The sequence below is a fragment of the Salmo salar genome, chromosome 21 (assembly GCF_965601325.2).
Source record: "Salmo salar chromosome 21, fSalSal1, whole genome shotgun sequence".
In the NCBI taxonomy this organism is placed as follows: domain Eukaryota; kingdom Metazoa; phylum Chordata; class Actinopteri; order Salmoniformes; family Salmonidae; genus Salmo; species Salmo salar.
The window spans coordinates 6,964,852-6,991,413 of NC_138311.1; the positions used below are offsets into that span (position 1 = coordinate 6,964,852).

General features: G+C 41.2%; 1 protein-coding gene across 25 annotated transcripts in view; it reads right to left on the reverse strand.

Moving 5' to 3' along the window:
• Nucleotides 1–26,562, reverse strand: part of LOC106581656 (leucine-rich repeat flightless-interacting protein 2) — a 93,124-nt gene that overhangs the window by 25,027 nt on the left and 41,535 nt on the right. For 9 of the 25 annotated variants that reach the window (XM_045704386.2, XM_014163855.3, XM_045704378.2 and 6 more), the window contains exons 2-13: nucleotides 21,665–21,751; nucleotides 14,433–14,450; nucleotides 14,088–14,156; nucleotides 12,966–13,010; nucleotides 11,311–11,361; nucleotides 10,974–11,009; nucleotides 5,788–5,868; nucleotides 5,656–5,697; nucleotides 5,280–5,345; nucleotides 3,230–3,304; nucleotides 2,431–2,493; nucleotides 1,732–1,809 (exon numbers count right to left, since the gene is read on the reverse strand). In XM_045704386.2, the coding sequence (XP_045560342.2) occupies nucleotides 1,732–1,809; nucleotides 2,431–2,493; nucleotides 3,230–3,304; nucleotides 5,280–5,345; nucleotides 5,656–5,697; nucleotides 5,788–5,868; nucleotides 10,974–11,009; nucleotides 11,311–11,361; nucleotides 12,966–13,010; nucleotides 14,088–14,156; nucleotides 14,433–14,450; nucleotides 21,665–21,751 (711 nt within the window). Of the gene's footprint in view, nucleotides 1–1,731; nucleotides 1,810–2,430; nucleotides 2,494–3,229; nucleotides 3,305–5,279; nucleotides 5,346–5,655; nucleotides 5,698–5,787; nucleotides 5,869–10,973; nucleotides 11,010–11,310; nucleotides 11,362–12,965; nucleotides 13,011–13,301; nucleotides 13,872–14,087; nucleotides 14,157–14,432; nucleotides 14,451–21,664; nucleotides 21,752–26,562 lie in introns of those variants that run through there. The other 16 variants (XM_014163853.3, XM_014163852.3, XM_082966934.1 and 13 more) reach the window with 11 other exon arrangements.

The window sequence follows — 26,562 nt, forward strand, 5'->3', positions numbered from 1 at the left end:
CTCCTGCTTTTGCTCCTTGCTTTACTCTTATGGGTACACCTGAAATTGCCGCCAGTCCACACATTATGCCATTATTGACTTGAACGTGGACCCCTGTTCTATTAATTCTATTTCTATGGCAGCACATGCCGTCAGGAACGGAGGAAGAAATATATTTTCGTGTGTTACTATTCGAACGGTTATTAAGGTGACTGCAGTCATTTGGCTTGCCAGTAACCGTCATCCTAAATTCCATGACCTTCACAGCCCTAGTACTTATCTAAAGTTATGTATATGTATTTCTATCCTGGTTGTCTAACAAAACACAAAACCCAAAAGGCACAGGGCAAATCCAAGATATATTTTGGCATGACGCAGCATCATGCTGTGCCAATCATCACTAACAACCATAAACTAAAGACCTTTGAGATGGTGGATATTGTGACCGATTGCCTCAAATCGGCTACTGTTTCCATTCCAATTCTCTATCAACCGCTTATGAACAGTGGACTGAATCAGCAAATCAGGAGCCAATTGTCAACGTTATAGTATAATTGTATTGCAATGGACAAATACTTTAGTGGATAAACATTTTAAAATGACATAGAAAACAATGCCTAAACCACTAACATGTTCACAAGTCTTACAGTGCATTTGGAAATTATTCAGACGCCTTTATTTTATCAAAATTTTGTTACGTTACAGCCTTATTTTTAAATGGATGAAATAAAGAGAGATCCTTGATGAAAACCGTCTCCAGAGCGCTCAGGACCTCAGACTGGGGCGGAGGTTTTACCTTCCAACAGGACAACGACCCTAAGCACACAGCTAAGACAACGCAGGAGTGGCTTCGGGACAAGTCTGAATTTCCTTGAGTGGCCCGGCCAGAGGCCAGACCTGAACCCGATCAAACATCTCTGGAGAGACCTAAAAATAGCTGTGCAGCGACGCTCCCCATCCAACCTGACAGAGCTTGAGAGGATCTGCAGAGAGGAATGGGAGAAACTCCCCAAATACAGGTGTGCCAAGCTTGTAGCGTCATACCCAAGAAGGCTGTAATTGCTGCCCAAGGTGCTTCAACAAAGTACTGAGTAAAGGGTTTGAATACTTATGTAAATGTGAAATTTCAGTTTTGATTTTTAATACATTTGCTAAAATGTCAACTGTTTTTGCTTTGTCATTATGGGGTATTGTGTGTAGATTGATGAAGATTAAAAACATTTTTAAAATCAATTTTAGAATAAGTCTAACGTAACAAAATGTGGAAAAAGTCAAGGGGTCTGAATACTTTCCGAATGCACTGTATATCACCATACATAAAATTCACCTGAAAAAAACTACCTTTGAAGGTTTACTTTAAAGGTAGACTCAGCGATATTTGACAGACACAGAAAGTGAACAGCATAGTGTATCAATTTTTGCGACAACTAAGAACGTTGAAGCGCAAAACTCAACTTCTCTGCTGTTTTGGTGCCCTGGCTACCACGCTCTACACAGCGTGAAGCAAAACCGTGCACATGGGCAGATACTGTGTGTAACTGCGTGAGAGCGAAATGTTGCATCTCTCGCTCATCTCAAAACCTCCATCGTTGCTGCTGGCAACGTCATTTCGCTAAGTCTACCTTTAAATCTTAAGACAATATAACTAATCCAGTGTAAAAGAATACTCGGTTTGTGATTAAATGCTTGCGAGAGGGTCGTGCCACTTTAATGCTCCATGGCTGGACAGTGTGACTGAGAAGGGGAGCTCACCACTGGGCTGGCACGGGCTGAGCTGGCCCTGGAGGACGCCCTGGAACCGCTGCCGCGATAACTATTGTACTCTGAATGCTGGGGAGGGCACATACACCATCATCAGTGTGCACACACACAAGAACACACACATGCACGTCTGCAGTACCCACTCACATACGCACACCAGGCGACAAGTAGAGAAATCCTAAGCCAACAGAGCTATTCAGTGCATTAACGTTCACAGGGAACTGAACCCACGACCTGCAAGCACCATGCTCAAACCAACTGAGCAGCTGCACCAAAGTTAATGTGTGTCATAACAACAGCACAAACACAGCTAAACACTCTGGAAACTAAAACTCATGACGGAAAAACATAACACATCATGCCAAAAGCTAATAAAATAACCATGAACAGAACATTTGTCATATACATTCCAGTTACTCACAGACATGCCCTACATACACATATAAGCCTAATATAAAAACACTCGCATTGCAATTAGTGAAGCAATTTCCTCAAGTATCTCAATTATAGGCCCGGACGATAATATTCCTATCAATCTTTCGGTTGAGTACTCAAACGGAAAGGTTAGTGACCGCATGTCATCTATTAGATGCAGAGGGGATATAAGATGTTACAAGTAAGGGAATGTCACGTGTTTAGGACACTTGGGTTTACTGCCACACACACAAACACAAGCATTGGGAGTCTTACACGAGAGCTGGAGCCGGTCACCCGTCGAGACCCACTGTACAGACTGTCCTCATATAAAGAGCCCTGCAGGGGTGGGATCGGACGTCACACACACACAAACAGGATTGCAATAACATAATATTCGCAGCAGTGCTCTCGGAGACATGCTTGCTAATCTACACGACACAGTGACATAATCATAGCTTCTTCAGTGCACAGTAACTTCTCCAGTAAAATCCAAAACACCCAAAAGTAAATTGTTACTACTATAAGTGTGATCAGAACTTCTTGATAATTACAGAATGGCTCCTAAAGCCACTGGTTACACTATGAAACTAAAAAGTACTTGAGTGCTTACTTTAAAGATGATCTTGTGCTAAAAACAGTGTCTTTCAGGTGACAACAGGCAGAGCAACGCGTGTGTTACAGGTAGCATATGAAGTATTATAATGGGTGGGGTCAAAGATCACACTGATGAATGGCATCACAAACCCTGTGATGGCGCCGGTAGGAGATCTGGCTGAGTAGCCCGGATGACTAAATGGAGTGTGGGTAAGACTTGTCACAACATGTATTCACACTGTAGTCAGTGCCTGGGTAACAACAATGGTAAGACCATGTGATCTAGCCTGGTCCAAGATCTGTATGTGCCGCCTTGCCAACTACTACGGTAATTGTCACGGCCAACATGTTGGCAAGACTGCAAAAACTGATCTGGGAGCAGTTCTGGGAGTGCACAGCTCAGGAGAGGTAATATTGCCTTGATATAGGATTTGAGGTATATGTGTTTGGGTGTGTGCACGCGCATGCGTGAACAGACCTCGTAGGAAGAAAGCCGTTGCCTAGAAGAGGACAGACCATTGTTGCTGTTAAGGTCAGAGGAAGCATAGGTTGCCTAAGACGAGGGAAAGAGGGAGAGGGATTGAAAGAGAAACAACACAGCAAGAGAGAGGAAACGGAAATGACTAAGAAACCTCAGTTGAAATGTGTTTAGATGTAAAGGCAAATGGCCAATGACAATACCATTCAGAGGAACTCCACACAACACTACAGAATGTACACGGAGTATACAAAACATTAGGAAAAACCCTCTTGCACCTAGTTATACCCTCTTTTGCCCTCAGAACAGCCCCAATTCGCCAGGGCATGGATTATATAAGGTGTTGAAAGCTTTCGAACAGGGATGCTGGCCCATGTTGACTCCAATGCTTCCCAAAGGTGTGTCAAGTTGTCTGGATGTCCTTTGGGTGGTGGACCATTCTTAATACACATGGGAAACTGTTGAACGTGAAAAACCCAGCAGCTTTGCAGTTCTTAACACACAAGCTGGTGCGCCTGGCACCTACTACCATACCACTGATGGGTTCTGACTTCTAAACTTGAAATATTGTTAATTATCAGGTATCCTATGAAAATGAGAATGGCCACAGTCTGATTTCAATACCAAAAGTTAATGGTTATCTGTAGAAGGAATGTATATGGTGGGGTCAATTAATGTTGGATATGAGCCAGGGGCTTGGAATGTACTGAGTAAAGGAAAGGCAATCACATGGTTGCGGTCACTGATAAGGGTGGAGAGCTGTGGATTAGTGAGGAATGGGGGCTGAGGTCAGGTCAGATTAAGGGAGAAGGAACAATTTATTACCCACATCACTTAACTTCCTGCCTAGCAATAAATATGTAATGTTTAGAGGGAAGGAGGAGTTCACCTAAATTGGAGTATGTGTATTTGTGCTGGTGGGAACATATATTTTTCAGCTGTCTGACCCTTTGGGTGAATAAACTTGTTTGAGCTTTTATAGATGTCCGTCTGTTTTTTACCCTGTTATTTAGAACCTAGCACCCCGTTCAAAGACACAAATCTTTTGTCTTGCTCATTCACCTTCTGAATGGCACACTTACAAAATCCATGTCTCAACTGTCAAGGCTTAAACATCCTTATTTAACCTGTCTCCTCCCCTTCATCTACACTGATTGAAGAGGATTTCACTAGTGACATCAATAAGGGATAAAAGCTTTCACCTGGATTCACCTGGTCAGTCTGTTGTGGAAAGAGCAGGTGTTCATAATGTTAAGTACACTCAGTGTATATCATGAATTCAAGGGGTGTCTTTGTCCATGACCATTATTTTTGCAGCCATCATTTAATTCACACAAATGTACAGTGTCGTTCCAAAGTATCAATGGTGATAAAATAAAATAAAAAATAACATGCTGACTCAAACACACTTCTGACATAAATACATTTGGCATAGATGCTGAACAAGAGAACATATCTCCATTTAAAGCTAAAGGCGGGTACTCTAAAGAGAGTGTTACAGCAAAACAAGTAAAGAACAAAAAAACAGGTGAACTGGAAGAAAAAAACAACACACTCGGTGAGAGGTGTCAGACTTGCAGATATCACTTGAGTCAATGGTTAGTGGACAAGCCATGCGGAGAAAGCGAGACGAGTGAGTATAAAGTAAGATATACAGAGTACCAGTCAAAAGTATGTACCTACTCATTCAAGGGTTTTTCTTTATTTTGATTATTTTCTACATTGTAGAATAATCCCAAGAGTGTGCAAAGCTGTCATCAAGGCAAAAGGTGGCTACTTTTAAGAATTTCAAATATATTTTGATTTGTTTAACACTTTTTTGTTTACTACATGATTCCATGTGTGTTATTTCATATGTTTGATGTCTTCACTATTATTCTACAATGTAGAAAATAGTAAAAATAAAGAAAAACCCTTGAATGAGTAGGTCCAAACTTTTGACTGGTACAGTACATATCCCTCAACACATTTGGGGTCAGAAGCGGGGTCCAGCATTCAGTAGTTAACACCAAAGTGTTAATGCACACTCAGTCAGTCACACAACACCCACCGGCTGCAGGTCCAGTCTGGAGGAGCGAGAGACCTTGCTAATGCTCTCATCACTGAGTCTGGAGCTCTGAGAGTGGGTGAGAGTGGGTGAGGAGGAGAGAGAGAGATAACCCCCAAAGGTCAAGAATGACCTTTGTCAATATAAACAGTGAACTGATGGAATAAGGAATACAGAAACTAACAGTACTGAATTCTGTGGTATGAAAACCCCAGTATCCTGAAATTCCCTCAATGCGTACGTACTAACACACACACATTTCGTCTGCAATCATTTAACTGAAGTCAACTTTAAACCTGTCCACTTGAACCAATTGGCATCCATCCATTCACCCTGCTGGACACTAGCCAGGTACTACAGGTTAAAAGGCACTACTAACCCGACTGGATATAGCACTGTACTCATTGTCATAGCCGTTGCTCTGTAAGGAACAGAAGACATGCAAATGAGCAACAAAACGGCAATAATTTTTCAATTTGGGCTATTCTTAAAGGTCACAGTCTTTACATACGTCACGATCTTTGTGTTTGTCTTTGTGTTTCTTCTTTTTCTTGGACTTCTTGTCCTTCTCCTGTGAAAGGGACGAGGAGCCCTGGGAGAGGAGGATTGAGGAGGCGGGTAAAGGTGTGTGTCAGGATGCCTTTCCCGCCCAATGGGAAAAGCCATCATGGAAACGGTATACGTGGAGCCACACCCACTAAATACTGACATGTCAAATTAATGTCACAGAATAAAATACAACACGTGCAAGGCAGGAAGACACCTTGCATTTGCCTCAGTGTCTAGGTTTCCATCCAAATGGCAACAGATTTTTATGTGGATATTCTAAAATCCACAAAAACAAAATATGCACATTTTCCCACAAGTGGTGAGTTTCCACCAAACTGACTTGTTGCAGATAAAAATCAGTGCGTGATTTACTTTTTCGCTTCAGTTTTTATGTAGTGAATACAATTCAACTCGACCAATAGTTTTGTCACAAAAACTGTTGCGTTAAATAGCAAAATGTGCCTACTCTGATCTTGGCACGTGCTCTCTAGCCAACAGCTCGCAGATCCAGTGGGGGTAGGGAAGTCTACATGAGATTAGTATGGATAAGAGCGAGAATATTTGTATTTGTCAAACGGCAGTCAAGCATCGATCCATCATGTCACCAGAATAAGACCCTCGATATTTATTGGAAAGGAGCATCTAGATCACCGTGCACTTTCACCACCCTGTGAAGTTCATCATAATTCATTTAATCTGTAGCCTGCATTAGTTTCCAGAGTCGTAGTGGGAGGACTATACACTATGTGACTTCATTGCCATTTCTCACATAATACATTTTCAGGATACAAAAAGATCGCACCATGTTGAGCGAACAAATGATCTGTCAGCATTTATAAAAACTTCCTGTTTCCATCACAGTTGCCATGATAATTTTTTATTCAGTATCACTTTACTCGCATAAAAACTGTGGATGGATTCCCATCACCACCAAACTGATAAAGACATTAGCCACAGGTTACTTTCTAGTTTGGGTAAAACATGCAAACCATTGCAGCAGCCAAGAAAACCCCAAACTCACAACTAGGTCTAGACCCATCCCTTTTTCGGTTTTAAAAACTTGCGTCTGTCTCCCTTTAAGGACTTATTTCTCATTTAACTACAATTCTTTAACACTACAGTATTTTCCATGATTACTCACCATAAAACATTTCTCTATGAGAACTCAGACAACAGTGCCTAAAATAGTTCTGAGTCTGTGTCTAAGTCCCAAATGGCACCCGATTCGCTATATAGTGCACTACTTTTGACCAGATCCCTATGGGCCCTGGTCAAAAGTAGTCACTATAAAAGGAATAGGGTGCCATTTATGATGCAACTTGTGTTTGTTTTGGAACAGACAGTTGGCAGTCAGGCTAGCCAGCTCTATAACAGTCGATTTACTCCATCGCACTAGCCAGGGACAAACCTAGTAGTCCACTGAAGAAATGAACCATTCTAACACCCAAGATGAAGCTATAATGTAACCAAACAAGCTAATTATGGTTTGATTAAATAAACATGTAAGACAAGTGCTTGTTTAGGGTTATTAAGCATTGAAGCACATGCCTCAGAGGGGCAATCATTAGTGGTTCAGATGGTAAATGGTATTAAACTGGGTAGTTCGAGCCCTGAATGCTGATTGACTGACAGCCGTGGTATATCAGACCGTATACCACGGGTTTGACAAAAGTTATTTTTACTGCTCTAATTACATTGGTAACCAGTTTATAATAGCATTAAGGTACCTTGGGGGTTTGTGGTATATGGCCAATATACCACATCCCTCAGGCCTCATTGTTAAATATAACATTCAACTCAACTTTAGGACACAAACGTCAATTAGTCAGGCTTTGTGTCATCAGACAGTCATGTCAACTTTCTCCAGAGTACACACAATGTCTGAAAACACCCTACAATAAGTCGTCCATGCTAATGTTTTTGACAAACACAGACACACAAACCCAAGACTGGATAAAGTGGTTGCTCCACTAAAAGGTTTGCGATTATGCTGCGGGATTTCGAGGTAATTTGTGGTTTAGTACGGTACCCTGCGTCACCATTTCATTGCTCCAGACCAGCACAAAGGGGGGTTAGAGCACTGATTATGCTTTTGGGTCCTACTGTGTCTCTGACAATAAATGGGCGACATAAACCTAAATAGAAACTGATAATTGTGCACGACTTTAGTATTACTTACTAAAACTGTTACACTAAGGTTTTTATTATGATTATTTTGCTCTTACTGTAGGCCACTCCCGGCCGGTCACATTGTACAGTGCCTGAGTGGTACAAAGGTCTAAGACACTACATAGCAGTGCAAGCTGTGTTGCTACAGATGCTGGTTCAATACCCGTGCCAGCCTCGGGTATTGACCTGTAGGTTTTTGGTTTCTCCCCCTCTACAAACATAAATAAATTATAAATAACCAACTGGCTTTATTTATAAATTAGTAACAATGTCTCACCCAATGTTCAAGAATCCTTTTTCCCCCTCACTCATTTTACGTTATTTGAAAACCAAATAGTCTCCAAAATATTTAAGGGGCATTGCACTAATAATGGTGCTGACTAGGGAAACATTCCCGCTGTTCTGTTGTGGCAGTCTGCACGTTCAAAATAAAACAATGTAACTAATAATGGCATCTTTAAGCTTTCATTAATAAAATAATGATAAAAATACTCTTTCAAAATGCCGATGTTTATTTAGTTATGGATCCATAATGAATGACCATGGGAATAAATATCACTGAATTACAGAAATATCCTTTATTTGTAATTATTGGCGGAGAGTCACGTCATATTTTTCGATATACTCTAGGCCTATCAAAGATGAAATGAGTATTACTAGTGTTGCGTAATTTGCTGTTAAAAGTGGTGTAGGTCTTATTTAAAGAGCATTTTGAAGTTAGAAGCAAAAGCATACAACTATTATAGCACCGTTTCGCACTGCTCTGAGACAAGCATGGGGACTGGTCTTGATAAATCAATTAGATTTTTATCTTCACTTAATCTCCATTTGGGTATTGGTTAGACTACAATTATACAATTAGGGTGCAGAAATGTTATGCTCTTAGTGTAACCTTTATTTAACTAGGCAAGTCAGTTAACCTCTTGGCGTTCCCCTAGGATAGGGGGCGCTAAAGCGATTTTTGAAAGAAATTCGTGCCCATTTTAAACGGCCTCCTACTGAAACTCAGAAGCTAGGATATGCATATAATTAATACTTGTGGATAGAAAACACCCTAAAGTTTCTAAAAGTGTTTGAATGGTGTCTGTGAGTATAACAGAACTCATATGGCAGTCAAAACCCCGAGACCGATCGTAACAGGATGTGGAATTCTGAATTGTGGACTCAACTTCACATCTTTGCCTATTAATCACACCGTGAGCTATGGTTCATTGAGGACTTCCTATTGCTTCCACTAGATGTCCCCAGTCTTTACAAAGTGGTTTGAGTCTCCTACTGTTAAAACTGAATGAATGAGACGCTGTTGAAATTGGTCACATGAGGAGGGCCATCACCATTATGACGCCGGCGGCCCTGTCTACCCTCCCCTTTCGAAACGTTTTGAAACACAATGCAATCGTCCCCCTCGAATCTTATTGGCTCTCTTGTTGAAACAGGCCCTGAAGATTTATATGTTATACAACGTTTGACATGTTTGAACGAACCTAAATGGAAAAAAAATGCTTTTTCTCGAAATAGCTGTCCGTGGCCGACGGAAGTTTTGGAGCAGCCTTCAGACACGCTAACAAGAACAAGCTCTTGGAACATAAAGGAGTAATTTTTTCGAACAAAAATACATTTGTTGTGGACCTGGGATTCCTGGAAGTGCTTTCTGATGAAGACAACCAAAGGTAAGGGATTATTGACAATAGTATACAAGACTAGATGTGATATGTGATTGTTCCAAGATGGCGCAGACCTGTTTTTACTAGGTAATTTTCTGAGTATCGCATCCCCTTTTATCGCAAAGTGTGATTACCCAGTAAAGTTATTTTTAAATCTGGTATTACAGGTGCTTTCAAGAGATATTCATCTATAAATCTTAGAATGACAATATTACATTTTAAAAATGTTTTCGAATAGTAATTTAGTAAATTGTAGCTCTCTTTCATCGGATGCATTTGAGGGAAAATAGTTAGTCAACGTTACGCGCCGATGTAAAATGCTGTTTTTATATATAAATATGAACTTTATCGAACAAAAGAATGCATGTATTGTGTAACATGATGTCCTAGGTGTGTCATCTGATGAAGATTGTCAAAGGTTAGTGCTGCATTTAGCTGTTTTTTGGTTATTTGTGATGCATGTGGTTGGTCGGAAAATGGCTATGTGGCTACTTTTACGATATACTCCTCTAACATAATGTAATGTTTTGCTTTTGCTGTAAAGCCTTTTTGAAATCTGACAACGTGGTTCGATTCAGGAGAGGTGTATCTATAAAACGATATAATTTGAAAAAAATAAATAAATAATAATTACATTTTGTTATGCTAATGGCGATATGATTTTTCGCTGGATGTCCGTCGGCCGCACAGGGGTTAAGAACAGCCTACTCCTTCCTCCCCGTCAGGGAATTGAACCCCGGTCTCCCGCGTGCCTGCATTCTCTAGTACAGCCACTATTGAAGGCTATCAAATGCTTCTCAAAGATGCCTTCTGGTGGTCAAACTAGCATTAATGGTACCAGTGGTTCACGCTCAAATAACGTGCCATATAATTCTGAAAGACCATGCAAGCTGCACCGCAGTATGCTGCATCTTTAAAGGACGAACCACTGTAGGTTAACAATGCATTGCAATCTTCCCAACACACATTAAACCACAATTAGTAACTATCACATCTGCAGTTAATCAAACTGATGAGTTAACAATGTAAATAATGAACCAACATCTACCCAACAATTTGTAAGCTTTCCTGTGAAACTATTTTGCTGTCGCTAAGGGACAAAATTACATGGTTGGTGTCTGATCCTGGTATGCTTGATTTTCTCCTAAGAGGACTGTCATGTTTTGGTAATCCATCGTTGCCTTGTTCTGAATAGAGTTTAAATGGTAAACTAACAACTACATGGTGTTACTAAAAACTGACATAAAGACCATTATGGGATGCAGTAGGGTTAGATGATCACTCCAGGTTAATCTCACAGCAGGTTAAGTCTTACCCCTCTTCCGTAGGCCCCTATTGCATCAAGATCCGACTGCCCAAAGATAGAAGAGCATCGTCACCAAGGGTTTAAGCACCAAGTGATGGTTGTACTGGTTACCCCCTTCTGAGCAGCTATGGAAACACTCATGCTTACCTCTTTATGAAAGTTGGTAGAAATTGCCCTAACCACTGGTTTTACTGTCCCTAATGGTTACAGTTAGGATTTGTAACTGGAAAATCTGATCGAAGATCTGTGTTTAGGGGCAACTTCTACCTCAAGCCTCTTTACCGATAGTCAGAAATTCTGCAATTAGATTGAAAACAAAAGATGGCAGCGTTAGAGTGATACTGACCCTCACACTGCCTCGGCTGCCCACAGACATCCGCTCATCATCGTCTGAGATCTGTGTGGGAAACAAAAAAATTAAGTAGATGTTCTTCGATTGTCCAGCACAACATCTGTACTTGGGGGAAAAAAATATTTAATATTTAATATGTGGTTTAACAGTCAAATTAAGAAAGAAAATTCCAATTCATTTTTTGATACACAATTTACTCCATGAATTGAAATGTAATTTCACCCCAACCCTGATGTTTAACATGGTTCACTGAAACACCGCAGAAATGAATCTCCCCCTCGGTCTGTAAATGACTTGACTGTGACCTCTTTCTCTGTGCTCCCCAGACTGGCTGTACAAACCAGATTATATGCCCGAGAGGACAGCTCAATGGCCCAGGGAAGTGGAGTCAGAGTGGGCCATACTGAATGACAGTGTGTGAAATTATTGGCACCCTTAGCAAAAATTATAAATAATTACTATACTGAGCTATATTGTATGCTCAAAAAGATGGGAAATTATCCTATTTTATAATAATACAATTGCTCACGGAAAGAGATGTTTAAAGAGATTCTCCGGTACTTTCGTATACTTTTTAGCCAGTAGTTCTGAAAGTAGCGCTCACGAGCCAAAAGTGGTCCCCGAAAACTGCGTACCCACATCATATGTGCAGATATGTGCACCACGTCATTGCTCTTTATTTCGCTATGCTATGGGTATATGATGTGCCTCTTGCTAGATGTCACTCAAAAATAACCTTGTAAAATATGGTGGTGGATATTTGATGTTGTGGCTATTTTGCTTCCACTGGTCCTGGGGCCCTTGTTAAGGTCAATGGCATCATGAACATTACCCAGTACAAGGACATTTTAGGCACAAACCCGATTTCCTCTGGCAGAAGGCTGAAACTTGGTGCAAGTGGATCTTCCCGCAAGACAATAACCCCAAACACATCCATAAATAAATTGTTAATTGGCCATAAAATCAACAATTTGTAATGGCCATCTCAGTCTCCAGACCAGAAACCCATTGAAAACCTGTTTGAAGTGAAGAGAGCAGTCCATAAGCACAGACAAAGGATATCAAGGATCTGGAAGGATTCTGTATGTAGGAATGGTCCCAATGTGTTCTCCAACTCATAAAACATTTTAGAAAAAGGCTCAGTGCCGTTATCCTCCCAAGGTAAGGTATTGAAAACAGGGGTGTCAATAATTTTAACCCTCATCTGTTAGAGAAAAACAGTACTACTTGTTAAACATTTTTTTCTCTGAGCAATTGTATAAGTATAAAATTATTTCCCCAGTATAACTCAGTATTTGAATTATTTATTTTATACAGTCATTTTTGTGCATCTTTATCAAGGGTGTCAATAATTTCAGACCTCACTGTTTATCCCAACAAGCATACTACATGATATAAGGCAAAAAATTGCCGATCAACCCATACTAAATAGTATCCTAGTATGGATTGGATATTGGAGTGTATTGACTGATAGGAGACAAATATCATCGTCACTTGAACAAAAGCATGCTGACATTGTGACTCTCCAGCACCTGAGTTCCCAAGGTATCAAGTCACAGTTCAAAGAAATGAAAGCTGCTTTTGTCAGATGATGGAGACAGGAAGGTGCAAAGAGAGATGGTGGATGATAGGGGGAGAGGAATACACACCGAAGTATGTCTTTGTGTGGGGCGTGAGTACCTCTCACTGTCCTCCTGGAGGAATGAAAAAGGAAAATAGGACACAGGTAGAGGTCAAGGTTCAAATGACAAGGGAAGGATGAAACACTTAGGACAATGTCAACATTGATGTTCATATAGGCACGTCAGAGGGGTTTCAGCAAGCACCCAAACAAACAGACAAACTCAAACTCGCACACTTACGTGCAAAAACTCACACAGCATTATTCCAAAGGAGGACTTCTAGCATGTATGCACACTTTTTCCAATTCAACTGTGGCTATTAAACTGAGGAGAATTGAAAGTGAAGGGTAATTGCCTGCTAACCTTTGAAAGTGAACAATTCTCAATGGTCAAGTGCACTGCATTCATTCCCTAAGCAGCCATGCCTCCAGTTCATCACATCACTGTGGCCATGGATACTGATCCTGTCACCCAACCACTCAAGCAGACATGGTTACACAGACAGACAGACAGGACAGAGATTAGTTCCTGTCCTGCAACTGTAGCTTTCATCACACGTTGTGGTTGGTTACTTGTTATCGTTTTCCAATATCTTCACATAATTCAGCATTTGTCTTTTAAAAACACAATATGACAGGAGAGACCTATGTCACACAGTGTCCAGTCTGGTGGATCTGAACCATCCAGGAAAACTGCAAGAATAAGACCGTCGCTTGGCAGTCAAGGGGATCATCAAAACACAGGCAGTCTACACGACAAGGGATAGGACATGCAGATCCAAACCCATTCAACATGCACATCAATTCTGTGGATTATCATTAGATGTGCGGCCTTATAAATCAACAATCCGCTCTAGAACTTTTAGGCTAAAGGTATATTGCACACAAAAGCCTCTCAAAAAAATATGAAAAGCAAATGCCATATAGGTTTAAGAGGAAAGCCCTTTTTTTAATCTCAGCTATTCCCCATGGCTAAGAACATTCACAACATACCGCTGGCTCTCTAGCATTATTAACAGCTTTGAATATTGAAAGAGAGTGATAGTGAATTACTTTCATGCATTATTCAAAACAAGCTATTATTCCACAACTGATAGTGCAGCTAATTCATTAACAACGCTTAGTTTGTCATTCTTGTTATTGACTGTACCATCCATTGCTCGATGTGTCCCCATTCGCTGTCTACTTTGTCTGATTTGTTGTCCAAGCCGTAATATTTCTGAGGAAAGAGCGTGAGAGGAGAGGAAGGAAGCGTGGAAACTCACAGCTCATCGAACAATCATTATTATCTAGCTATATGTACTATGTAGTCTAAACCATGGTGATTTTATATTGGCATAGACATTTTTGTAACAAATAACTAACACATTTATACCGGGATGCATGTCTAAATTGAAGAAAGAAAAAAACGTCAGTAGTAAAAAATAATTTTACAAGATGATAATGAAAGTATAAAAACAGTACAGAAAATGTGGGGGGTGGGAAAGAATCCTACCTTCTGAACCTGATAGATCTATAAATTAACACCACAGGAGGAGCAGCCAGGGCAATGGAGGAGAGGAACCAGGAATCAGGGACAGAAAGGGAAAGAATAAAAGAAAAAAGAGTGACATTGGGGAACAGAGAGAGATAAAACATGATAGACCACCACAAGGAGGGCGAGAGAGAATGTAAAGCTGTATACGGTATGTATTTAAAGCTACATAGAAAGCGAGAGAACAGTACAATAATTAGGGTGGTGTCCACACAGAGGCAAGTTATTGCTTATGACAGGGACTTGGCTGTGGAATGTGGCATGGACATAGCGTGGCAGGCCAACAGTAACCGACCCCAGGAACGTCTCAAGAGTTCACATGATGGTCTCGGGAGGGACCATGTGATTGGAGTCACCAGGGTAAGCAGGATTCTTTCCGACCGTGGCTCCTTAAGGTTAGTGACAGCGTGTTGGCATCTCAACAGTAGCATGACCCGTGTCACCTGGCACACGAGGCAATCAGCCAAAATACTGTACACTTTTCTCAAGTCAAGTCATGTTTTGACAAGATCCAAAACATGGCCTGTTTCTTTCTAGGTGGGGATGTTCCTCAGCGACAGTGTCAACACATTCTATGATTCACCAATATTGCCTTATTTTAAATCTCAGTTACCTTTGAAGAGATCCTAAAAAACGACATGCATTTCAGTCAGTGCTGCTGTACAAATAGGTAGCAGACAAAACCCCAGTAACTAGACTTTCATAGCCAGATTTCCTAAAGAACGAAAGGGTATACTACGACACTAGCTAGATCTACAGTGGTTCCGCCTTTAAAAGTTGCGTCATACTGCAGCACACCTTGCGGGCTGCTGCAGCATTCCGTGGCACGTTATTCAATTGTCAGCCATTTTTTAACATTAATGTGCTAGTTTGATCACCAGAGGGCAACTTTGAGAAGCATTTGATAGTCTCCCATATTGGCTTTACTAGAGAATTTAAAACCTTGGTACATGGGATTGATTTTACGAAATTTGGCATAATTTATTTGATTAATACTATGGTGTTTCTATTCCGAGAAAAACGAAAAATGAAACCCTCAGGGTTTCCATCAGGATGGAATGGAAAATATTGCGCTGTACAACGTGACAGTCAGGAGTAGGCTAGAGGAGAGGATTAGAGGATTCTAAATTAAATATCTAACGGGCATGACATTTCCACACCCTAATTGTAGCGTAACCAACACTCACTTCGCCTATGGTAGGCCTACAGTATATCTAAAAAAATATATGTTTTTCAATGACGTGACTCTCCGCCAATAATTACATTTAGGGGATTGGAGGATTCTAAATTAATATCTAAGGGGCATTTTCCATTAGGATCTGTGAGAATATCTAAGGGTCTTTTTTATCTAATTCTAAATTAATTAATAATAATAGCTTTCTTTAAAAACTAACGATATTTTGGAGATTTTGTTTTCATTTAACCTAGAGTGAGCGAAAAAAAGGCAATTCTTGAACATGGCGTGAGACATTCTCACTAATTTATAAATAAAGCCAGTTTGTTATTTAGATGTATTTATTTCTGGAGAAACCTAACTTGATTATTTAGCAGACATCACCTGCTTATATTCAGTCAACACATATCTTAAGAACATCATGGAAAATAATTGAACATTTTCGTTTCTCCATGCTTGTCTCAGAGCAGCGCGAAATGGTGCTGAAATAGATGTCCACAGCATTTTGAAGATAAGCATTTTGAAGATAAGCCACCTGCATTTGTTTATTAGGCTACTGTGCAGTCTGACAAGTAAACATAGCCTACAATACATACTGTGGTAAACATGGGAAAGTGCCTAATTCCTTACATAAGGATGAGCAGACCATGTCTTGGTGACCTCAAGCACCTTCAATAATGGCTGTACTAGAGAATGCGGGCACCCCGGGAGACCGGGTTCAATTCCCTGAAGGGGAGTAAGGAGTAGGCTGTCCTTGTAAATAAGAATTTGTTCTTAACTGACTTGCCTAGTTAAATAAAGGTTACACTAAGAGCATTACATTTATTTTTGTTCTTAACTGATTCCATGTGTTATTTCATAGTTGCGATGTCTTCACTATTATTCTACAATGTAGAAACTAGTAAAAATAAAGAAAAATCCTGGAATGAGTGGGTGTGTCCAAACTTTTGATTGGTACTTGCTTAATTAATTGGAATAATATTATGGTGTTTCTATTACAAGATAAACGAAAAACGCTTCTTGGTTTCTGTTAGAACGGAATGGAAAATACGGCGCTGCACAACGTTACGGTCAGTAGTACAGTACTGGGCTATTTAGCGAAAGAATCCCCATGTTCTGCGGGCAGGCCAGGGCATGCGGGAGACCGGGGTTCAATTCCCCGACAGGGAGGGAGGAGTAGGCTGTCCTTGTAAATAAGATTTTGTTCTTAACTGACTTGCCTAGTTAAATAAAGGTTACACTAAGAGCATTTACATTTCTTCACCCTCATTTTCTAATTCTAGTCTAACCAATACCCAAATGGAGATTCAGTGAAAATAAAAATCGATTGATTTATCAAGACCAGTCCCCATGCTTGTCTCAGAGCAGCACGAAACGGTGTTAAAATAGTTGTAGGCTATTGCTTCAAATCCTATTGCTTCTAACTTCAATATGCTGTTTAAATAAATAAGACCTAGCACATTACTGAAGACTAGTTCAAACTCAGGCTTCATCCATGTTACGAAGGTGGATATTGATCCCGCACTCGTCACTAACTCAATCCAAGCGAGTAACTGTGTGCAAGAACAGTAATCCTGCAAATTCAGGCTATGAGAAAAAAGCTATTAGACGGGCCGTCTTCATTACGTGTATTATTAATGCCGTCTTTCTGCTTATCAATTACCCCCCCCCCCGCCCCCACTATTGATAAAATAATTGTATTAAGTCATACGAAGGTTTTACTGCACGTGAAGTTTTAAATGCATCCTGACATTACATAATTTGTAGTGTGACAGGTCTTTCATTATTACTATATTTAACATAAAAGATCATCAACTATTCTCCAGATGAAGGGATGATAATGCAGTCTTTGTGAGAGGGAGGAAATCTAATTTAATTGCTCAACTCACGGCCCAGAGACTTCTTTCAGGATAAAGTGGAGTTAACAGGTTAGAGCTGAAGTATTCGTTGCCATAGAAATTGGCCTGGCTAGAAGGTGAGCCACCTTTATGTCAACGGTTATACCAAGTTGAACTCAGAACTGACCAAAGTTAGGTCCTCAAACCCGCTATGTAGTAAACCCCTCTAAACATCTTAAGCATTGGGATATTTATAGTTTATACATAGACAAAAACAGTTTTCACTCAGAACGGCACTAGCCGTCTTCATTAGCAGGTACATGCAGTTAAAAAAAATATTCTAATAGACCTGAATTGGGGAAACTACAGCGTTAAATGATCCAAAACAGACCCCAAAGACAAAGCTGGAAACCAAACCTTCCCACAACACTATGAGATGCATTCACTTCATACAAGCTTAGAAATGTATTTATCATGAAATGCATTAGTTATTGCACTCACCAAGCGAAGTTTGATGAACTCCCTGAGTGGTTCCTTAAAGTATATGATCTGGTCTCGGTGGAGGTCCACTTGAGCAAACAAGATAACTCTTTCCGATTTTGTTGAACAACATGTTTCAATGTTTTATATGCTGTACCTTTGAGCTCAGTCTAGAAGCTGTGGTCGCTGAACCAAAATCGCTCTACGAACTATGTGAAAAATGTGCCACCTCTTCTATACTGTCCCCCAATCCCCAGCCAACAATGCTTTTTCTGGTTTTAAAGACACCCCAGTTTCACTGGCCTGTCAGTGGGCCACTAATCCACATTTAACAGCACTCTCTCGCTTTCAGCCCTGCAGTACATGCTTTGGCTGGTGTGCGATTCTCAGTTCTACAGATCCATCATCAGTTGGGCTGACCCTTTCATCCACTGTTACTCTTCATTCATTATCTAGAAGTGCTGTTCAGACGACGCCCTACCACTTCTTGACCCCACAAGTCCATCAGTCTCAATTAATGCTTTTTCTGCCTGACGTCTATGTCCGTGCTTGCTCCATTGGTCTGGCCAAAAGATCTTGCCCCAACCTTGACAAACTCCCCTCACGGCAGATTTACTGACCCTTTGTTAAGGTTAATGCCTGAGACCTGTTGGAAAAGCACTTATTGTTAGAGTTAACCTTTGTGTCAGCGTTTCTCTTTCGAAGTTGGTCACCTTCAAGGACCTGAGAGCTGAACAAATGCGTTTGCCATTTAATCTCCAAAATATCATGCAGGAACATGCGTACTTACAGTACCATACACATATGTCCCATTGCCACAGGTATGCCAAACAAACAAAGGTGATACTGGAACCTCTTCTTCCAAGCTTTGACAGCTGAGCTCTCTTAGACCTCAGAGCAAAAGATACCTAGCTTCTACCAACAAAGGAAACGTGACAAGCTTTTCGGCTCAGCGTCTGAGGCACATTGGAGTCAGCATTCTGGAAAAGTTGTTCTGAGAACCAGCGTGCTTAAAGTGCCTCACAGCAACATGTCAATCAAGAATACAGATTTTTCTGCCGATTTCATTACAGAAATTGTTTGGGATTTAAGAAGATTTCAAAGCTGAGATTGCAAAGGAAGGTAAAACTTCATATCCAGGTCCGACCAAAGTATTTGATAAATGGTCAAGAACGAAAAGCATCACTATTCATTTTTCAAGTGTAAATAAACACGTAAACAAATTACCTTGCCTCGTTCAGTGCAAGACCATTCATCAGATGAGATAGTTACACAATCAGCTTAGGTACTGTACCTCTCGCTTCCCGTCCGAACTAGCTTCAAACATACCGGCTCACCTTTCTATTTGGAGGGGTCCCCGGACGCCCTTTAAGGGCAGCCCGAAACCCCCTCCCCGCCAACCACCGCCCGGCCGTCCTGCTGCGGTCACGGTGCAAACTTAGGGTGTTCCATACAGATGTCGCCAATGACGATGGCCTGCCATGCAGACGGGATCAAGGAGGTTAAAAGTTCCCAGTCCAGAGACTCAGACGACGCTACAAACACAACCTGATGATTTAGGTTAGCACTACTGTAGACATACAGCTAGCAATCCACTCTTCTGGCTTGAGTGCTTCTACAATTGAAGAGGATATCTCCTAAAGTTATCATCCGGACAGTAGTGGAAAGCATAGTAGTGTTGTCCAGACATAACATCGTTGGAGCAGCAAAACAAACCACTGTTAGTCAACAAGAGGCTTCACTAAGGAGGACAGCCCGTTAAGCTACTTTGGGACTTGGGTTGAGGGTTTAAGCTACACACACACATACACATTCACACACAAACACACATACCAAACACACCTCCTGACCAGACTAATCTGAACACTGACTGTTAATCCGGTGAGTATGACAGGAGGGGGTGTGCCTGCTCATGCATGTCTACCATAACACAGGGATGGTGCACTGTTTGCTCAACCACATGTTTTAAATGTGTGAGCATATGGCATTCGTCTCTCATTGCTGGCAAATTTCACATCTAAAATGGGACAAATGCTAAATATAATGAGAAACTCACATCATAGTACACTAAACAAGTAAAGTACTATCACAGTGATCATTCTGTACGTTAAGGCAAGAACATATGGTTTCTTAGAGCAGGGTAGAGTAAGAGTGTTGGAGTAAGAGTGAGCAGTGACTGTAAAGCTTTCTGTAGGATTATTGTGGTCTAAGAATAGTGACCCAAGAAAGGTGAGGCTCCCTTAGGTAGGGATCAGAGGTGCTAAACCACAGCAAGACACAATCACCATGTAACACATCAGAACACACACAAGTAAAAATCTAGAGATTAGAGCCTCTATCGGCAGAGTCAAGCCAAATGGTGATTTAATGAACCTAAAAGGTTCTTGAGTCTGCAGAACCAAGAGGGAGGCAAAGCTAGCAGGGAGCATGTAGCATAATGCAATGCTTTAGTCCCTCTCAGGTAATACATCACTCTGATTTACATAACTTTAATGAACTGAAAACTACCCAATATTTTCTAATAGGAAATGTCCAATTCATGTATTTAATTTTGACTGAAATGGAATTTACCCCAGCCCTGCTTGATGGAGTACTTACTGAGACTGAGGAATTTACAATCTCATATGGTCCAATCAGAGCCATTACTTGATATCACAGCTGGAAACTAACCTAGAGACACTACTAATACAAATCTCAGCCAATAAAAAAAAAAATATCCAAATACAACAGCTGAACACAATGTAAACATCTATTGGACCAAAGCAACATGCTTTATAGTTCCGTTACATTAAGAAATAGTACACATTCACCGATGCATCCTTGGTCATATGACAACTGAACAAGAGCGTCAATTACCGATGCTATTTGGTGAGTTCAGCCATTGCAGGTACTGGTCAAGCTCAGGTGAGGGTTATGTGCTTTTAAGACCTCCAGGTCAACTGGATTTTATCATGCTCTCTCACTGGGTCAAAGAGCATAAGCAGTCCAATTTCCCACCAATTTGACCGCTTCTGCTACTGTACGTACAAAGGGTAAACCAAAATCAGGGTTGGCAACTAGTAAGCACCATGTGTTCCAGAATATACTAGATGTAAAGATTGTATAACTTCAAGATCACTTTTTAAGATTAGAATCATCTTAGTAAGAAAAGATGGTTCCAAAAAGGCAAAACTGGAATCCCTAATTCCCCGGATCTCTAATGGCAATGTTCTTGCTTGTCGTTTATACTCATGATGTTAAGAGTGTATGCTAATTTGTTTGGTAGAAATCCCCAGCTGTGCACTCTCGTGCTGGGCTATAGTGATAACAGTACACCATTAACACTGGTGACCTCTGTCCTCACCCTGGCACAGGATGAAAGGACCCTCAGCTTCATGAAACACTGTCCAGAGGAAATGCCTTCGTCTTTAATGACCAACCCTGGCCCCATGTGACCCTCCAGCTTCCCGAACCGTCTCCCTAAACTTGTGACGTGACTCATGGTGCCTAAAGCTTGGTGTAGTTTTGGGACCAAGTCTTTGTAAGGTACATTATTGCACCTGGTCTGTTATGTCTGTCATTTGGAAGTGTAGTTGTATTGAAGTTCTGTAGGTATGGATACTAATTTTGCATGCATGTCTGTGTGCATGTGGTCTATGTGCTGTATAACGTAAGTGTGTACATTATGTGTGTATTGGGAATATAGTGCCCTCTAGTTGTACCTCTTTCTGTTGTCTCTCCAGCTCCTTCATACGGATTTCTCGAGCCTCTGCCCTGGCCGCCCTCTTTGCTGCCAGCCTGGCCTCTGCCTAAATTAGAGAGAAAGATAGGATGAATAAAGAGCAAAGGAGAATGAGAGAGATTGTTAGTTTAGCATTAACACCAACATATATAAATAGAGACAATGTGACCAGATATCCATTTCCTTGATAGGGCTCCTGTTCCCTAGGGCAGGGACAATTCATGTATAATGTGTAACCGGCGGTTTTGGATGAAGACCGTGATGAAAATAAAACAGTCCTAACCGTTTAATTCAAATTTAAAAAAAATAGTGAAACGAACAGCTGACTGAAGACAGGACGGCGGGGCATTTGTGCAGTTGATTTAGTTTCCGCGGTAACAGACTTAACAACGTGATCAAACTTTGTTCCTCCTTGCTGAAATGTAGAATGTTCATTCAAATGATGTTAACTGATGGGGCTCATGCAATGGAATGTATTTTTTGTAATGTCAGTTGAGTTGTATCAAGAAATCACAGCACAAATTGATGGGTACACATCCTGCTTTTACTTCCTGCTCTGCTCCTATGCCTGTCCACCATTGACTTGAAAGGGGACACCCGTTCTATTCATTCTATGTCTATGGTAGCACATTCAGTCAGGAGCAGATGAGGAGAAAATCGATTTGAATGATTATTACGGAGACCTCGGTCATTTGGCTGGCCAATTACAGTCATCCCATGACCATCACAGCCCTACATGCAACCCTTGATAAAAAAAATCTATATGCAGTACTCCACATTTATATTGTGTATTCTTGTTTGTATATTTACGTGAACACATTACTTTGGGTGTGGCAATGCTTTATGTTTGCGTGTCTGTGTGTTTACGCAAGCAGTGTGTACTTGTGTGTGTTGACTCGGCTTCACTTGAGTGAGAGCAAGGCTTTTTCCTTAAAAGGATCTGTCTCAGAGGGTGGGTGAGTGACAGAGAGAGAGAGCGAGAGTGTGTGTGTGCGTAAGAGAGAGTGAGTAAGCACTTCCTTCCTGCCCCTGAGGCTGTCAGAATGTGGCCGGGAACATGTTTCCTCTAGGCGGGGTCACTGTGCAAGCTAGACATGCACAGAATACTGTAACCCCTCCTCCCTCGCCCTTCTGCATTTCCCCAACTGCGGCCCATTTGCTCAAGTAACAGGAAAACTCCCATAAAGCAAAGGTCTGGTACACACAAAAACACACTCCCACATGCACTGAAACAGAAATATATTCCTTATGCCCTGCATCTTATACATACACATTTCAATGTGTTTAAAAAGGTCCTCCTCATTCACATTTTTGGTGTGACATACAGGCCAGAGTGAAAGAGAACTCCCTGTCGTTGTCACATTCTAGACCAGTTTACACTCCACTGCCTTGAACTGTGAACTCCACACTACAGATCTAGGCCCTGTTGAAATTAGTCCTGCCTTCCTCGAAGTAATCACTGATCTCACATGATTAAAATAGATGAAAGCTAGCACTGCCTTCACCTATTCAACCGTGTGAGATCAGGGATCCCTTTAAGGAACGGAGTAAGGAAGGAGGATGCATTTTCGATTGGAATAGGGCCTTTGTTTCTGTACCAGCATACACCACTGGCAGAGGACACAGATTCCAATTGAGGAAAGGTGGATGACGCAGTAGTGGTTAGAGGAGTGTAAATGTCAGCTGAGGGGGTTTAAATAGGATTCTGGCAAGCCCATAAGCCTTATTCTGCGCTTGGAAGCATCTGACACAATCTGGAGGGCTACCGATATAGTCTTTGAAAATATCGGGACGTCTGGGACTGCTCAAACATGTTTGATTTTATCGGCACAAAATCTGCAATGCTTTGTAGTGTGAGATGTGCAACGACAAGTTTTGAGATCGGTGATTAGTAATAGATAAGAAGCCAGTGAGATGATGACGTTGTTTCGAGTCACCCAGAATGTGTAGACTCGAGCAGGAGAGATGACTACTACTAGTATGCATTCGTACTTGCCTTTATCCAAAGGTAAAGTGTCAAATCGTTACAGCTTTGAAGTTCACAAGCAATGTAATTCAATTCAAAATGTTGGCTAGATATTTCAACTCTGTATGGCAATTGTGAATGTCTGAATGATTATGAGGCTGCTTTGAGCCAGAGCTCGTAGCTACGTTACAAACTAATCACATCATTGTTTTCACGAGACAGCGTGGTAGGGAGAATACTCAACACCAAGTGAAGAATCTTGACCCTGTCTGTGCCACTATATTGGCAACACAAAAGAAAAACTACAACAAAGTCTCTTGTTTAATGTGAGAGGCTCAACGATGTTAGTATTTTTTTTTTTTTTACCCTTTTTCACCCCAATTTTGTGGTATCCAAATTGGTAGTTACAGTCTTGTCCCATCACCGCAACTCCCGTACGGACTCGTTGTTCGCTTAACCCAAAAGCCAGCCGCACCAATGTGTCAGAGGAAACACCGTACAACTGGCGACCGTGCATGAGCCTGGCCCGCCACAGGGGTCGCTAGAGCACGATGGGACAAGGACATCCCGGCCAGCCAAACCATTACCTAACCCAGACGACTAATGGGTCTCCCGGTCGCGGCCGGCTGCAACTGCTCGGGATCGAACCCGGATCTGTAGTGACGCCTCAAGCACTGCCGTGCCTTAGACCGCTGCGCCACTCGGGAGGCCCTACGATGTTAGGATTTTAAAAGTTGTGTAGTGCCTACCCAGTTTAAGGCAAAAGGGATCTTGATCCAGGAGGGGATTGAATGTCTCTGCTGTAACGAAGATGCTTGATGTTGACATCTACCCACTTAGCTAGCAAGTTAGCAAACCAAATGCAAAGCTGCAGCCCTGAATTGGATACAATTTGACACATCTTAGATTTATTATAGTTATACGTAACTTTTAAGCAGTGGCGTAGCTCACACACCCACAGCCTCCGGTATTGAAAATCATACCACCGGTATTTTGAAATATACAGTATACCGGGGTATTGCCCAAGCCTATAGGTATTTTGTTAGCTCCCTGGGGAGAGTATGAGTTACATAGTCAGAGCTCAGTAGGATGACATTTCCTGCTAGCTCGAGCCAGAGGGCAGAGTTTTCCTTGTGAGCCCTGTAGTATAAGCAGTTGTCATTGCCATTAGCCTAGCCTATAGGCTTTAAATCCAAGTCTGGCCACATAACTGTCTCACTGGCTAAGGACTGTAAATAATGCATATTCTCATCTTTCGCTGTTTTGCATTGAGTATAAAGCATGACTGGCCAATAATTCATTTAAATAAGCACAAAGACCAGCACATATAGGGATTCGAAGTTACAAGCATCAGGATCTGATCTCATGCCAGCTTAATGACTGGCGACCTAATGGAAAGGAATATTTTGTACAAGTGAAGAAAAAAACAAACAAGTAACTCCACTATAAAGCTGGCAGTTAGTATGCAAATTGCCCCAGCAGCTTTTTCCCCTTCATTTGACTAGTAATCTTTTTTCCTGACTTGAAAAGCCATACTTGTGAACTCCTAGTTTGTTTATTTTCAATGGTTGATGACTAAACCAACATTTTGAAAAACAGCTCCTTCTTCAGTGTAACAATCCTTGATTAGATGCTATGCCACATAGTGTGAGAGCAAGTAAACAGCTTTACATATACATTTCAGCAGGAGTGGAAAGAGTAGTGAAATATCCTGCTAGAGTAGAAGTACTGTTACTTTAATTACATTTTACTCAAGAAGTAAAACTACTAGTGTTTGGTAGTCTAAATTCAGTGTCCTTGTCTTTAACTGCCATTCCCAGAAAGTCAGACTCTTCCCACACAAACTCATTTTTCTCAGCCTCAGAAGAATCTGCATTCAACAAATTGTGTGTGGTTATCAGACATATTCTCCAATATTATACATCTTGCAATCGACATCTTGGAGTCGGTTCAGCCACCGGGCTTCTTCATGCGTCGCGCCGACAGAGATAAACACCTCTCTGGGAAGAAGGGCGGGTGTGAATGCTTCATGATGAATGACTCATGGTGTAATCATAACAACATACAGGAACTCAAGTCCTGCTGCTCACTCGAACAAGAATTCCTTACAATCAAACGGCCATATTATCTCCCAAGAGAATTTGTGTCAGTTATCGTCACAGCCATGTATATACCCCCTTAACATCATTAGGGTAGGGGGCACTATTTTCACCTCTGGATGAAAAGCGTGCCCAAAGTAAACTGCCTGCTACTCAGGCCCAGAAGCTAGGATATGCATATACTTGGTAGATTTGGATGGAAAACACTCTATAGTTTCCAAAACTGTTAAAATAATGTCTGAGTATAACAGAACTGATATGGCAGGCGAAAACCTGAGAAAAATCCATCCAGGAAGTGGGATTTTTAAATTTTTGTACGGTTGAAATGTTATTGATTATTATGACCAAAAACAACCTGAGGATTGATTATAAACATTGTTTGACATGTTTCTACGAACTTTACTGATACTTTTCGGATTTTTCGTCTGTCTGTTGTGACTGCCTGTGAGCCTGTTGTTTACTGAACAAAACGTTGGTTTTTGGATATAAAGAGGGACTTTATCGAATAAAACTAACATTTATTGAGTATATGGGAGTCTTGTGAGTGAAACCATATGAAGATCAAAGGTAAGTGATTAATTGTATCACTATTTCTGACTTGTGTAACTCTACTTGGCTGGTAACTCTTTGTAATGACTTGTCTGCTGGGCGCTGTTGTCAGATAATCGCATGGTATGCTTTCGCCGTAAAGCCTTTTTGAAATCGGACACCGTGGTTGGATTAACCTCTCTAGGGTAGGTGGCACCAAATCGTCCCACCTACGTAACAGCCAGTGTAATCCCGTGGCGCGTTATTCAAAAACCTAAAAAATGC